Genomic DNA, 15230 nt, shown 5'->3' on the forward strand with positions numbered 1-15230 from the left:
TTACTAGTGTGTGTTTTTTTTGCAAAAATATAAGTGGGCTAATTCAATTGCCATTGACTCAGTTAAGCCCCATATATCTAATCCATAATTTCAAATTGGTACAACAAGCTGATCAAACAACTCTAATTTGCTAAGTATTGAAATCGTTGAAACAAATACTAAGCCTGAGTCAAGCTTTAAAACAGCCTTCGAGGCTTGACCTGCAAGTGTTTCAAAAGTATTTGCAAAAGATCCTCCTTTAGTGAATACAATTCTAAAGTATGTAAATAATTCGACAAATTCTAATGCTTGTTTTTTGTACAAAAAATCAATATCCCTCCTAAGTTGTTCACCCTTTTTAAAAACCATAACCTTTGTTACATTTGTGTTAACACATAATTCCCATCAATCACATTATTCCTCCAACAAAGACAAACCTTTAATTAGCTCTTCCTCTGATTCTGCCATAAATACAATGTGTATATGCACGTATTGATATAAATACAGGATGTAATCGAATGTGACAACGCAGTCACCGCAGGTAAGCCGTACAGGAAATGAATAACGAGGTTAATCTATTTTTAGTTCTTTAATAAACGACACCGAGGTGATTTTGTTTTATTACGTTGTGGTGTTTAAGTGAACTAAATTATAGACTGTTGTGGACGTGTGGATCGTTAAATCTATTTGGAACTATATGACCACTGGTGTAAAACCAAAACAGGTAAGCAAATTAAATAAATTGACTCAGTTTATAATTGATTTTAGTAAAAATTTCTAAAATTAAATATTCACTTAAAAGCACAATGCACTTTCAGAACATTACACCGTCAGCGAATTTAAATGGTTGAGGTTTACCGCGAAATCAGTTTTGGATATGAAACACAAAGTGAGTACGGAAACTTCCGACAGTCAAGTTATGAATTGTACGTTTATGTATAACGTCCATTAATGGGCCCAAATTAAGTTCCGCTCTCATGCGTGGATGGATTTAAACACCCATATGCCTGAAAAGCACACATTAAACTGCTGTTATGTGATTATATCGACATATAGGTAAATACACCGGCGTACATGTACGATCAAAATCTACTCTGCCTTTACGCCGTCGGTTCACAATTTAAACCTTTTGGTTTGCCTATATCCTATATGTTTACAGTTAAAGCCACATAAATAAACAAAATCAGCGAATGTTTCGTAAAGTATTTTGTACAATAAATTTAACCCATATAAAAATCAGTTTTCCTTATTGCAATGGCCTAAATTTCAACGCCAGATGTGGTATGGTAACATAGATTTAACGATATACAAAATGCTCGTTTTTATTTTTTGTGTCACAATATATTCCATATTAATTTCCCGCTACAATATATATTCATACGACACAGGAACACTATATTGGTATATGAACATGTGTGAATATATTGTACCAAACAAATGTAAAAAAGAGCATTTTGTATTTTGTTTAATCTATGCTACTAGACAACATGTGTGTATATGGTTGCCTATATTCTGCTTTGATTTTAATACTTTGATATACACACCATGGCAATGCATTTTGCAAATAAATAACGCCATTCCAATAAAATTCCATCATCATCATCACCACCACCACCACCACCACCACCACCACCACCATCATCATCATCATCATCATCACCACCACTACCACCATTACCATCACTACCATCATCATCATCATCATCATCATCATCATCAACATCATCATCATCATCAACAACAACAACATCATCATCATCATCATCTTCATCTACATCATCATCATCATCAAGGTTTGATTTTAACTGTCGAATATATCGCACATGTTTTACATGAATAATTTTACTGCGGATGAATTCTTTGTATATCCTCAACAAGGTTTAGTGAATTGTGATGACGTACTTCGTGTATCGGGTAAAAAATGATTTGGGCAGAGCCAAATGGCCAGCCTCTGTAAACTGTAAACTTCCGTGTGTGAGTTTTTTTCTATGACTCGTAATTGGTATATATAGAACGCTTAGTAAATACAATATATATTAATTCAAATGAAACTAGATGTATTTGGCCATATCCTGGGAAAATGTTTAAAAAGTATTATTTCTTGACCACATTCGTAATACGTGGAATAAAGGCTTTTATATGAATGTATTCCATTAAACTGCGCAACATTTGATGTTTATCATATCGAGACAGACTTCATTATTGTGCATTATTGTGCATTCACCTTGTAAGCCGAAAACCCGTGATTTATAAAAGAGAAATGTGCCAGGCATAACTAAACTTGTTTATAACTTTGATAAAAAAAGGCGAAAATAAGGATGTGCTAATCAATCTAATTTAGCTTCTTATTATAAGCCATCATAGACATGGAAGTTGTTTGATTGCGAAACAGTCATGCTGTGGTCAACTTTTGAAAGTTTTTACGGTCCTACCATCCACCTATTTTGAACCAACGCATGTTTACACTTCTTGTGCCACGTACACTGTATGTAACTATACACGTGTGTATATGGCAAGCGGTTCGACGCATAATCCCAAGAAACTAGGTTTTTATGAGAACCTAGGTTCTCATTCTGAGAACCAAGGTTCTCGCTTGAAGATTGCACATGGCTTCGAGAACGCAATTTTTATTCGATATCATAGGTTTTCACCTGAACCCAAGTTATCATAAATTGTGCATCAAACGGCGAAAACCTAGGTTCTTATTTGAAAACCAAAGTTCTGGTAAGAACCTAGGTTCTCAGAATGAGAACCAATTTTCTCATGAAAAACCTAGTTTCTTGGGATTATGCGTCGAACCATAGTTCTCATAAGAACCTAGTTTTCCAGAATAACTGTTAAAACCATAGTCCTCATGACGAGAACTTAAGTTCTCATCTTAGATACTAAATCCGTGGTTTTCATTTGGAAACCATAGTTCGCATGAGAACATAGGTTCCCAGAATTACGCGTCGGACGGCGCAAACTTGCTCGTTTGGAAAACGGGACACATTTTATTCAGGGAACTTAGAACTTAGGTTATCATGAGAACCTAGATTATTATTTCAGAACCCCGGGTTTCAGCGCGGTGCGACGCATGCTCCCAAGAAATTAGGTTTTTCATGCGAACCTAGGTTCTCATTCTGAGAACCAAAGTTCTCGTTTGATATCCAAGGTTTTTACAAGAACCTAGGTTCTCGACAGCTTTTCGCGTCGTTCTCTCGGATATTCTAAGTTATCACGAGAAAACAAGATTTCATTTGGGATCATAAGGGATCATAAGTTCTGGTGAGAACTTCTCAGAATGACAACCTTGGTTCTCATGAAAAAACCTAGTATCTTGGGATTATGCCTCGAACCGCTTGTCATATGTGTGCTAATTTGTAGATGTTATTTTTATAATTCATAGAGGATTATTGATATCTGGTTTGTAACCAATTAGACATATGTGAGAGTTTCAGCTTGATATCCTACTTATCGGAGACAGTAAAACCCCAGTCTGCGATCGATTTCTGAATGGTTAAGCTCAGAATATACTTAATATTCTTCCTTAAATGATTCAATGTAATTGCGACAACTTTGAGTGAAAATTAATGCAACCTTTTGCACATTGAGACCCCCATAACCATACCATTTCTTTAAGGGCATTCTTAGCTGAATCAATTTAAGCAATCAAAACGATATGTCATGTTCAAACAAACAAAGAAACTTTACACAAATCAAAATCGACTGTTTTTGCACCTTCTTTTTTTCGGTCGTTTTCTAGTGGAATGTAACCTTTTTCAGTGCATATTTTTGCTGTATTCTCCAACTTTATCATATTTCAAGGATTAAGTAATAAACACATTTTGCGTTCCCTATTAATATTTCCAAAAGATAAAACAAGATTAACAGTCTCAAGTGTTAAACATGCATTCATGGCTGAGAGCTCAGCCCTACATGATACGATTATTTAGTATAATGTAACCTACGATGGTTGAGAACCTCGATGATCACCTTTAACGGACTTATATCGGTAAACCAGTCGCCAAATTCAAAACGTACAGAAGCTTGCTGGTGATAGTGAGTCAGTCTTTAGATAGATCATGAAAAGGTCATGATGTGACCATGGTTCTATATATTCATTGCAGAAACCACCAGTCATGTCAAGCAATTAGAAACCGATTTCAATTTAGTCTAAGTAAAAAAACTTTGCTATATTATTTCTTTATACAATTCACTCATAAAAAATGCAAAACTTTCATTCATGAACAATCGTTTTTATTTAATTAGTAATAATGAGTGTATTTTGATTGAACTTTACTACATATGTCATGTTATCGTGTATAAAGCTAACAGTGAATCATACTATGTCCCACTTCACTAAGCCGATATATCTTCCGGTCGTATAGAGTATAGAGTTCAAAGCGGTTTGATAATCTATAAAAATAGAAACAACAACTGTATTGTATATAGCTGTTACACTGAAAGCAGAAAGCATTGTGCAAGTTTCAGTTCGATTTTATTCATGTTATGTGTTAATTTGATCTTCAAATGGAGTTATTCAATCAGCGTTATTTTATGGTTTTTTTTCTAATTTTTATGTATTAATCCATTTCATTAAATGCATGTATGAATACATGTTAAAATGTACCCGTTTGATCCTATATCGATGATGTTGAACTACACTTGGAGACTGTCCCAACGCAACATTTTTCAAACTTGAATATATCAGTAATGAGAAAATATTTTGATTTTCAATTGTGCATATGATCATTTGACTGCATTCCGTTCAAGCTCAAGAGACAATCATTCATCCGTGACGATGGGACGCTTAAGCACGTAGGGTACATGTAGGTATGGTTTCATCCTTTACACGTGGTAATGGTGAAACGCGATCTAATTTTAATTTTATTTCAATGTCATCATTTAAGGTGGGTTTTTACACCAGAAAAACATAAACAAATTAATTAAAAAAAACAAAACAATATGGCTTGTATGAAATTCATGAGCCAACGCGCAATTGTAAGCTACTTCCACACGCGCTAAAGCGTAATTTCAACTCAAAATCTTTACTCATAACTGAAACATTCAAGTTTGAATAGTGTTAGAAAAGTATTCAAGTGCGTGTTGCGTTAGAAAAGCCTCCAAGTGTGTGGGTAATAACGGTGCGGAATCTTTAAATTTTACTATGCGGAGATTACAGGAAAATTAGTGTAACACATTATGATGCAAAAGGGAATTATACTTATTATTTGCTTTTGTCATATATACTAAATTGAAAGAGTCTTTTTCAAAATATTGCAGGTTTTAAGCACCTTGTAACCCGATCATATTGCACGTTGGAATCATGGGTTTTGGAATAGAAGCCGAGTTTGAGACCGTATTCATTGGTCGAACAGATGAGCTTCGAAATTTGCAAACATCATGGAACACGAAGCGAATGTTTGGAATTTACGGGATGAGAACTGTTGGTACTTCAAGGTTAGCGAAGGAGTTCCTGATAAGTGTCAAAACACAGTATGATGAATTGGTGTATGTTAATTTTAAAGAGATAAGTGACATTACACAGATGTACGTCAATATGTGCGCGCAATTGAAACTTTTTATTGAATCACAAACGAACGACATTAAATCATGGGAAAACTTACTTTTCAGTGCAGTGTCATCCAGTAAAAGAGAATATGTATTATTTTTTGACAATATGGAATATTTCCTGGACAACGAAAGCGCAATACGAAAATGTGTTGATCTTATAAAATTTGACAATGTCAAAGTTGTACTCACCTCAACCACAACTGTTCTTTTTGCAAATGTTCGGCATGTTTACCATGTGTGCGAACTGCATCCACTGAAAGCAGACGAATCATCCGAGTTGTTGAAAGCAGAAGCCCGGGACGTTGATTACGGCGAATATTTAGATAGAATTGTACATCTCAGTGAGGGGCTGCCGCTTTTGCTACTGATGATCGCGTCAGAGCTGCGCGAAAACCGAGGTATGCTGACAGCCAAAGACATGGCACAGCTACTAGCGGAATGTAGATTGCCGATACTTAGTCGAGAGTTCTACCCCGAGGAGGACAGGGTTTGTAAGTATATGGCATTTGTTTGCATGATGCTAGGTTAAAACATATTAACATAGTCAAGTCCACCACACATAATAGTTAATTCTATACACTTGTTCAATCGCGACAAATGTAACAACTTAAGTTTACATGACTTGCATGTATAATGACAAACAAAAATCTTACTAATTGACGCGCCGCTGAAGTAGCTATGCTAAGAGTCGATTTGTGTTCATTAGCTCCCAGCAGTATGATTTTGTTTCAGCTCACGTGTATCAACAGTTTATCAGCAGGCTAAGTCATTCTCACAGGAGCAGCTATTCCGAGCTTGACTATATCCCGGGGTCTTTTACGGCGGATGAAGCTGGTTCCATTATTGGTTAGTTTGCGGTATAGTGCAACATATTTCGCAATTTGTATGTATTGTTTATAGCGTTAACGTCTTTTATGTGCTTTCGTGTTGTGTCGTGCCGTTGATGCAATTGTCACACTGTCACGAATTAAGGACCTCGTGTTTCACTCCGTGTTTATATTACTAGGATTTTGTATATGTGTCTTAGCGCTCGCGTCCGATGGTCAAGCCAAACCAATAATATATCGATGCACTCGATGTTAACACGATTTATATTGTTTACTCAACCAAAATCAAGCACATAGGTAACATATTAAAGAACTATTTATATTATAGAATCACATATAATTATTGAAGTAAAATTCATATATATGTTCACATTTGTATAATTAACGAGGATGAATTCACGATTTCTAGATGTTCTTTGCACATGTTCATTTATTACTAGTGACACTGAATCGAACATAAACTATAAATATGTGATATGAAAAGATGAAGTTCATTTTCAGACGCCCCAACTGATGTAGAGCATCGTGTACTTATCCCGATGGTCCGAAGGCACTTTCTTAATTATGATTCAACAAGCAGGCGCTTTAACATACAGGGAATCTTGCGTGAATGTATTAAAACCTTCTTTTCTCTCAGGAATGCACACATTCCAGGTTAGCAACACAAACTGAACTATCTATGTAACATATGTAACAGTGCATTTTAAGGTGCGTTAGATATATACTACCATTTAGTCAGATACTTGAACACGTTTAATAAACTTATTAAACGTGATATTTAGCTACTTGTATATGCGCTTATAAGTTGACAACTTACACACACTTCCAGAAGTACGAGTGCGATACATTAAGACCTTCACAGATGTGATGAGGAGTATTTCTTGGCGGTATTCTTCACAAGAGTATGCGAGCGCATTGGCGGACTTTGGGTTTGAGCAGCCGAACCTGCAGAAGCTGTTGCTGGAGATGCAGTACACGACACAGGACGCATACACGTTCTTCATCCAAATGGCTACTGAATCTTCGAAGTTTATTGAGCGATATCTTTCAGGTGATTGATATATATATATATATATATATATATATATATATATATATATATATATATATATATATATATATATATAGATAGATATATATATATACATACTCTTAAATAAATTGACTAGCGTAAAATTCCGTATAATTCGTATTCAAAAATAATTATTCAAATATTGTACACGAGTCAGTAGCCATGAGTATTAAAATATTGTCAATATTGATTATTTGTTATAACACACATGTGTAAGTTGTAACGGTTCTTTATTCATGTATTGTTTGTTTTGATGATTTGTAATGAGCTATGACAAAGCATTCATTGTATATTTCAAATGAAATGAAGGAATCGAATGCATGGTATTGAAGAAGTACAATGCATGGCATCGAAAAAACAAAACATATCGTATTTCATCACATACCGTACAGCAAATATAATACAATATTTAATTAACAATTTTAAGGTTATGCGGAGAAGTTTTATAGTGAATGTCACCGCGCAGCTGACAGGTACGGCACAACAATGGATAAAGCTGTTATTGATCTGGCAGTGGGAAGCTTGTACACTAATGTCAAGGTAATATGCAATATCTGTAAACATGCACAAAACGGCTGCTTGAAAGTGTGGTACCTTATAGTGTATTCGTTAGTCAATTTAATTAATATATTTTAATATCGCACGCATGTCATAGTTTAACAGTAATTCTTGAGCATATATGCATATTACCATTTTAAAACTAAAGCCGCAAAATGGTCAACAAATGTGCCGAACACTCAGTATGCGCTTTGTTAGTATCACACACTCAGCAATTTATATCTTTTGAAAACGTTTTTTTTTCTTGTGAAGTGTTTATTGATCTGTGATTATATTCCAATAATTATATGTGCAGGGAAACTTCAAAGAGGGCTTCATAAAATGCAGCGCAGCTCTTCGCATACTACAACGTGGTGGAAAGTCGCTTCAGCTAGCAACTGCTTATCAGCGGATCGGATATAACTTGTTGCATCAGGATGAAAACGAAGAAGCTATCAAGTAAGTTATTATTGATACATATGATATTTTAAATCATATAAGCAGTAAATATTCCTCTGCAAACATCTAGCGATCACATATTAGGTTTAAGTGAAGTATGTTTTTTTCAAGGCGTAGGAGATATTAATATATCTTTATCCATAGCTAAACAACGAATTTCTTATATGTTTTTGCAAACCTGGTCAAATGAAATGGAAAACACGACCCGAGGTAGAAGCTATAGACTTTGTTGTAGCTTTAAGTTCCAACCATATTTAAATGAAGTAAATATCTCAAAATTCAGAATGGCGTAAACTCGTTTAAGAGTATCTGTCCATAGACTTGAAGTGGAAGCAGGGAGATGGCACAAGCTTGAAAAGATCCAATAGAACATGCAAACGCTGTAACGTCCTTGAGGATGAATTTCATTTTTTACTTGAATGCCCAACATTTATTAATTTACGTAAGATATACATAAATAAATACTATTGGAAGAACACACACATGATCAAGTGTATTGACCTCTTACAGACTGACAATGAAAAAAGTGTACGAAATATATCTATTTTTGTTTTTAAAGCTTTTAAATTAAAAGCTGACTTATATTATCAATAGTTTTTCTCCAAGTGCTTTCATTTATTTATCTAATTTAAATATAAAAAATACAATATACGATAAAGTGTATACGAATTTGTTGTATTAAGATTTTGATCTACGTTCTGTTGAAAATTATGTACGCCATTGACCATTTGTGAATATATTGTGTTGTAATATGTGTTTACTCATGGGCTTAGAGCCTAATGTATGTTGAATAAACTCTATCAAACTCTATGACATTCAAGCTTTCATCGCAAAAATAACTTGGTCGTGGATACTTGTACTCAAAGGGGCCGTTCAACAGGTAAAGCGTCGTATCGACGCGAAACGATATTTTGGGAAACTACGAGGATTGCTTATATAGCTAAAAGATACATCCTCTACAAACATGAGCGTGGATTGTCGAGTGGTCTAGGCGGATAGCTTTTTACTCAAGGACTCCAGGAATCCAGGGTCAGTGGTTTGAGCCTTGTTGAGGGTTACTTGTTTTCCTTTTTTAAATTGTATTCTTGTTTTTACTGGATATTCTTAGTTCAAATGTTTAAATTTATCAATATAAAGCATTTAAAGCATTTAATGACAAGCTTCAATACATGCACAAATCTGTTGGACGGCCCTTTAATATAGTAAGCGTGCTGTTCTCCTTGACGTATCTTCTTAGAAAACTATTATGTATTGTGTTTCTTCTTATGTTCATATCAATACTGGTATTTACAGTAATTTCAAGAAGTCCTTGGCTATAACGAGCGTCTCCGGGAAGCAATTCAATTTTATTGCTATACAATCGCTGAACAGTTTAGGAACCGCACTAGCGAAGTTAGGCAAGTATGTCCTGCTTTAAAAATGCAAAGATGCCTAGACGTTGTTTTTGACACACCGAAAAATATAGGTTAGTCTTTTGTCTCCTGTTTATTGGTCTGTTCTAAGTGATCAACCGTGGGCACAATATGAACAACCGTTTTTGGGGTTTGTATATTTAAATTTAAATTAATTATTTGATACAACGATCTAGTGTTGTGGCATGGCCACGTTTCTTCTGCAATCTAAATTTCAGTTTAAATTTTACTTATAACCAACTACGTAATTATTACAGATATTCACCATAAAATATGTCTTCACAATTACTATATCAGGGTGCTGACAGAAAATGTACATAACACAATCAAAGCCGAAGAAAAGTAGAGCGCGCTATCGTAGGGCAGCTTTTGATGTGGATTAAATAATTATATATTCAACAGGCAGATTCAAAGAAGCCGAGAAATACTACTTCTCTTCTCTCCAAAAAAGTCGAATTACTCTAGGACATCATCATCCGAATGTTGGGACGGCGTTGAACAATATTGGACGCATGTACCACCAAAAACATGACGAAGCGACGGCAATGAAGTATTTGCAAGAAGGACTTGAAATAAAGAAAAAGTCTAAGGCCGCTGATTTATCACAACTTGATTCTTTGATTAATATTGCGAACACTTACATTGCCGTTGGCGAATTTGCTAAAGCAACACAGGCTCTGGAAGAATCTCAGGTAATTGTATCAAGGCAATATTTTCCTCCACTGTCTGAAATTGCTACCATAAATGATACGTGGGGCACAGTGTATTTAAAACAAGGACAATTGGACAAAGCAGCAGACATGTTTGATAAAGCAGCACAGGAACGAGGGACTATGACATATGGTGGTACACCTCACGTGGAAAGCTTGGTCAATGTAATAAAAGTTGCCGCCAAGAAGGGCGACTATCGAAAATGTATACAAATTGGAAAACAAGTGTTATTATTCAGTGATAATGTCCTGAGGCAACGTCCTCAAACCATTGTTATAAGTGACTGCTACGAATGCCTTGCTAATGCTTACGAAAAAACAGGCAATATATCCAAGGCAAAAGTTACGTTGGAAAGTTTAAAGTTGGAGTTAACACGACTCGGAAGTCTTCACGATTGCGATTCAAATAACTATCAACTCTTGGAAATACAGAAACGTTTGAAGTATATCGAGCATAATTTACAATCAGACACATTCACGAATGACAATAAGAGGCAAAGACCTGTTTAAGAGAGACTTTATTTAGACAAAATAATATATAAGCAACACAATACATAACTGTCAATGATAGATTAGATTTGATAAAGTTTCCAAACTTTGATTCGACAGAATTGTGAAGAAATCTCGACGCTTATGCTTCGTCTCTCTTCTGTCAGATAGACGTGCTGATACTACGATGCAAACTAATGACACTGAAACGGTGCAACGGTATATAGAGGAAATTATATGTCCCGTTAATGACTACACTATTGACCCGCCTTTGTTTTCATACTAAACAGGATTAAATATCATGCAACACGAATTTAATTAAAATAGTAGAAACAAACTACACATTGATAAAGTATTTTTGCATATATCACGTGTTACATGATTTCAGCCATTGTGTTATACATGTAAATAAAACGTGATGCAAACAAAGTCAAATACCCGGTTTAAGTTCTTTTACAGAAAAAGTAAATATTTGGATCTTCGCACTAGGGAAACTTTGCTTATGTGCCTGGTACAATGTCATTTTGATTATGTTTGTTCTTTTTGGTACCCTAGTTTGACTCAATATTGGAAAACTAGGCTTCAGACTTCCCAAAATAAATTGATCAGATTTGTCATAAATATGCATAGCAGGTCTTATGTTGGTATTGAACAATTTAAGTCACTGAACTGGTTACCTGTTTCTAAGAAAGTAGATCAATTAACTCTATGTCATGGTCATAAGATTAAGTCAGACACATGTCCTTAATATCTTAAGGAGCATTTTGTACCCTTGAATTTGGCCATGACCGATGTACCCTATCTAGAGTGTCTGCACTCCCTTTGACCGGTTCACTTGATAGAAGTTATAGTTTTTGTGACACTGGGAGATTTTCTTTACCAAAAGTTGGAAGTTTTGGTAAGAAATCTTTTGCTTTTAATGGTATTGTTCTGTGGAATAGTCTCCCACAATCACTTAGGGATATGGAATCTTCCCACTCGTTTAAGCATGCCATCAAAACTCACTTAATGGCCAGTTGATTTTATCACAGTCATTTTAACTTAGCCTTAATCATTGTACATGTTTTATTCCAATGTTAGTTGAACATTGACCATGTTTTACTTTACTGCATATTGATCGTAAATCATTGCATTTTTTTAAATAATATGTAATGTCTTCAAAGTAGTTGAATTAATGTATGACTGACAAATCTGTGATGCAACATTAAATGTGATACTCATGAACATGTGATATATATTATGTGATCTCGTTAAGCATTCCTAACTGAACTAGTATTTTTGTGCTTACACGGTATTAATTACAATTGATACAAGTAACATGACTTCCTGTGTCAGGCTGCCAAAATTTCAAGGACTGGTTATGGTTAACATCTCATGGTAATATTTATTTTTTTGAAATGATAAGTGTTATATTGTGCCATGTATTACTTAACTAATCTTTCGTCTTTATTTGTTAGTATACATATCTATTTGTTTGTATCTCACCATGATGTGTGTATCAGTGCCAAAATAAAACTACTACAATGCAATTTAAAGTAATTTGCGTATTTAATGTCTAATTGTTAATGCAGGACTTACGAAAATTAAATTGCGCGATCAAATATTTACACGTCAAGTATATAATACATTTTTGTGGTATCAATGAATTTGATTAAACTAGACCGTATAATATTTATTCCCCGTAAATTACTGGGAAAATTATTTTATCAAGAGTCAAATGCTTCTTCAATCTTTAAAGTTCTTCTAAATCACATTTACGTTAAGGTTCTAAAATAGTATGTAACGCAGTATTTCTTGATTACATTTAAGTGTTTCTTAGTGTTTAGTTTTCCTTCTATGTTTTTTGATGGCATATTTTATGGTTTCGTGTCGTATGCTTCCTTTAATTATTTCCCATAAAGTATCTGGATAAGCTTCGCGGTTGATATGTCCAATTTCCGATATACACGCACGGATAAAACTTTGATATTCTTGTTCCAATAAATATGAATAATGTATTTTAAAATGCCCCGGGCCTCTGCAATATAAATGTAAAATTAATTCAATTGATGTTATTGAGTGGTCTGATATGAACCCTGTAATAATGTTGCAATCTGCAAGACAATTTACAATGTCCTGAGATATTAAAAAATAACCTAAGCGACAAAATATAGGCGGTCGCGTGTTTGGATGCCATGTGTTAACTTTTTTATGTTGATTTTTTAAACACCATATATCACATAGATCATTGTTTTAGAGTATTTATTGTATTTATTGTTTGTTACCTTTTTTTTATTTGTATTGGATCAACCGTTCAGTTTATCTAAATTATAGGTAATAACGAAAGATTAGTGAATGCTCATTATACTTCTGTATAATGTGCGTATATCCAAGGTGTTAAAACAAACCGTATTATCCGTGTTTGGACCGTACATATTAAATATAACAATTAGTTTCCCTTGTATTAATATTTTCAATATTTGTAGCCTGCCTCTTATACTTTCCTCAAATTTGTAAATATTGTATTTGAAACCTAAATCTTTCTTGATAAGATGCAATGCATAGAGAGTTAGAACTAGTTCCTCTAAAAAAAAGATCTCCTCCCCATTGATTACCCCAAGATATATTATCTTCATCAGCGTGTCAGTGTAGTTCTTGAAGAAAGCATATTTTGAATGTGTTTACCTTAATTCATTGAAACATAAGTGTACGTTTTGCTGATGATGCTAACCCTTTTGTAATATAACTACCAATTTTGACTGTCATTTAAAACAACAACAATGCATTTGTTATTCTCAACCTTTTTTACCGACACTGTGTAATGAGTATTTGTAACGCGACCCTTAAAATAAATGTTTTATTTACACCCCAAAAATAGCAGGTACACATGATAAATAAAACTGTTTACAATAACAAAAAAGAAAGGGTTGCCATAAAAGAAATAGTATAACATACACTTTTAATAAACAAATGAACAAAAACATTCTGAAACAAACTAAATAGAGCGAATGTGCCTGTGTGCGTATGTGCGCGCGCGTGCGTGTGTGTGAGTGCGTGCGCGTGTGTATGCATGTGCGTGTGTGTATGCGTGTGTGCAAGTCTGCATAACATAATATCGCTAAGAACAATCCCGTTTATTTTAGCCACCTAGTGGAAGCTACATTGCTTTAACGGCTACAGAAAAAAAGTATTAACGGTTGTGTATTTATTAGAAGATGCCACTGTTTGGCCGTCTGGAACACGAAAACAAAAGTTTAGAAAGCCATAATGTCAAGTTATCAGTAGATGTGCCTCTGTATGCTACAAAATCAATAGTAGCGTGTGTGTGTCTTGTACGTGTGTGCTTGCTTGTGTGCGAGTGTGTGCATATGGGAACATGAAATCAACAAGAAATTAATATTCTTAAAAACTTTATGTAAATAAATAATTGTTCCTTGAGACCACTTCAATATTGAAAGAGAAATTTATAGTATAAGAGAAGTCATGAAATAGACTTGTTTTTATGACACTTATATTACACTGTTACAGTACTCTTATGCCCGTCAAAGTCTACATGTTCGCACGATAAAGCAGAAATGCATTATAAATACCATTGTTGTTTGAAGGCCTAATTGAAAATAAGATTGCCATTGTTAAACTGTTGGTATGACTTTGTTTCAATGTGTTGTCTTAATGAGTTACCTTTGGAAAATAAAGAGATTATTACTATCATTATTTTTCATGCCTGTCTGCTGGCGTTATGTCAACGTCATTTAATGTGAAACGCTGGGTAAAACAGCTACGCCAAAAAAGCGCATTAGTGCTCTATACCCATGTTTAGGTCAGAGTTGATGACACCGTGTGAACTGCTAGAGTAACAAGTAATGCATAAACAACAAAGAACGGGTCAACAGGGCTGTCTTTATACCTACATAATTCGTGATTAAAAGTATTGCTCGCATATTCATTTTTTTTTCATCAATTATATTATTGTTTATTTCAAATTTGTATATGGTGTCAAAAATAAAAAGTTTTGTACAGGGAATTTCTATCATGAAATTATACTCTTAGTGAAAGAGGTATTCGATATTCCAACAATTTTCATTTAATATGATAACGATTGCAAATTGTATATTCAGTTTGTATTATCCTTTTCATCATACTTTGTATGCTTTCAGAACGTCAGAAACGGCCATGTTGCTGTTACTTTGTCTGAGATATCTCTATAAAA

General features: G+C 34.3%; 1 protein-coding gene across 1 annotated transcript; it reads left to right on the plus strand.

The window, feature by feature from the left end:
* The first annotated feature begins 574 nt into the window (after positions 1 to 574).
* LOC127873748 (uncharacterized) lies at positions 575 to 12512 on the plus strand. The gene is made up of 9 exons (XM_052417704.1): positions 575 to 703; positions 5245 to 6026; positions 6268 to 6381; positions 6864 to 7016; positions 7192 to 7413; positions 7862 to 7974; positions 8288 to 8430; positions 9724 to 9831; positions 10249 to 12512. Exons 2-9 carry the CDS (start codon positions 5288 to 5290, stop codon positions 11060 to 11062), a joined length of 2406 nt encoding a protein of 801 aa, XP_052273664.1. The 5' UTR covers positions 575 to 703; positions 5245 to 5287; the 3' UTR covers positions 11063 to 12512.
* Positions 12513 to 15230: the final 2718 nt, after the last annotated feature.

This window comes from Dreissena polymorpha, chromosome 3 (assembly GCF_020536995.1).
Source record: "Dreissena polymorpha isolate Duluth1 chromosome 3, UMN_Dpol_1.0, whole genome shotgun sequence".
Lineage (NCBI taxonomy): Eukaryota > Metazoa > Mollusca > Bivalvia > Myida > Dreissenidae > Dreissena > Dreissena polymorpha.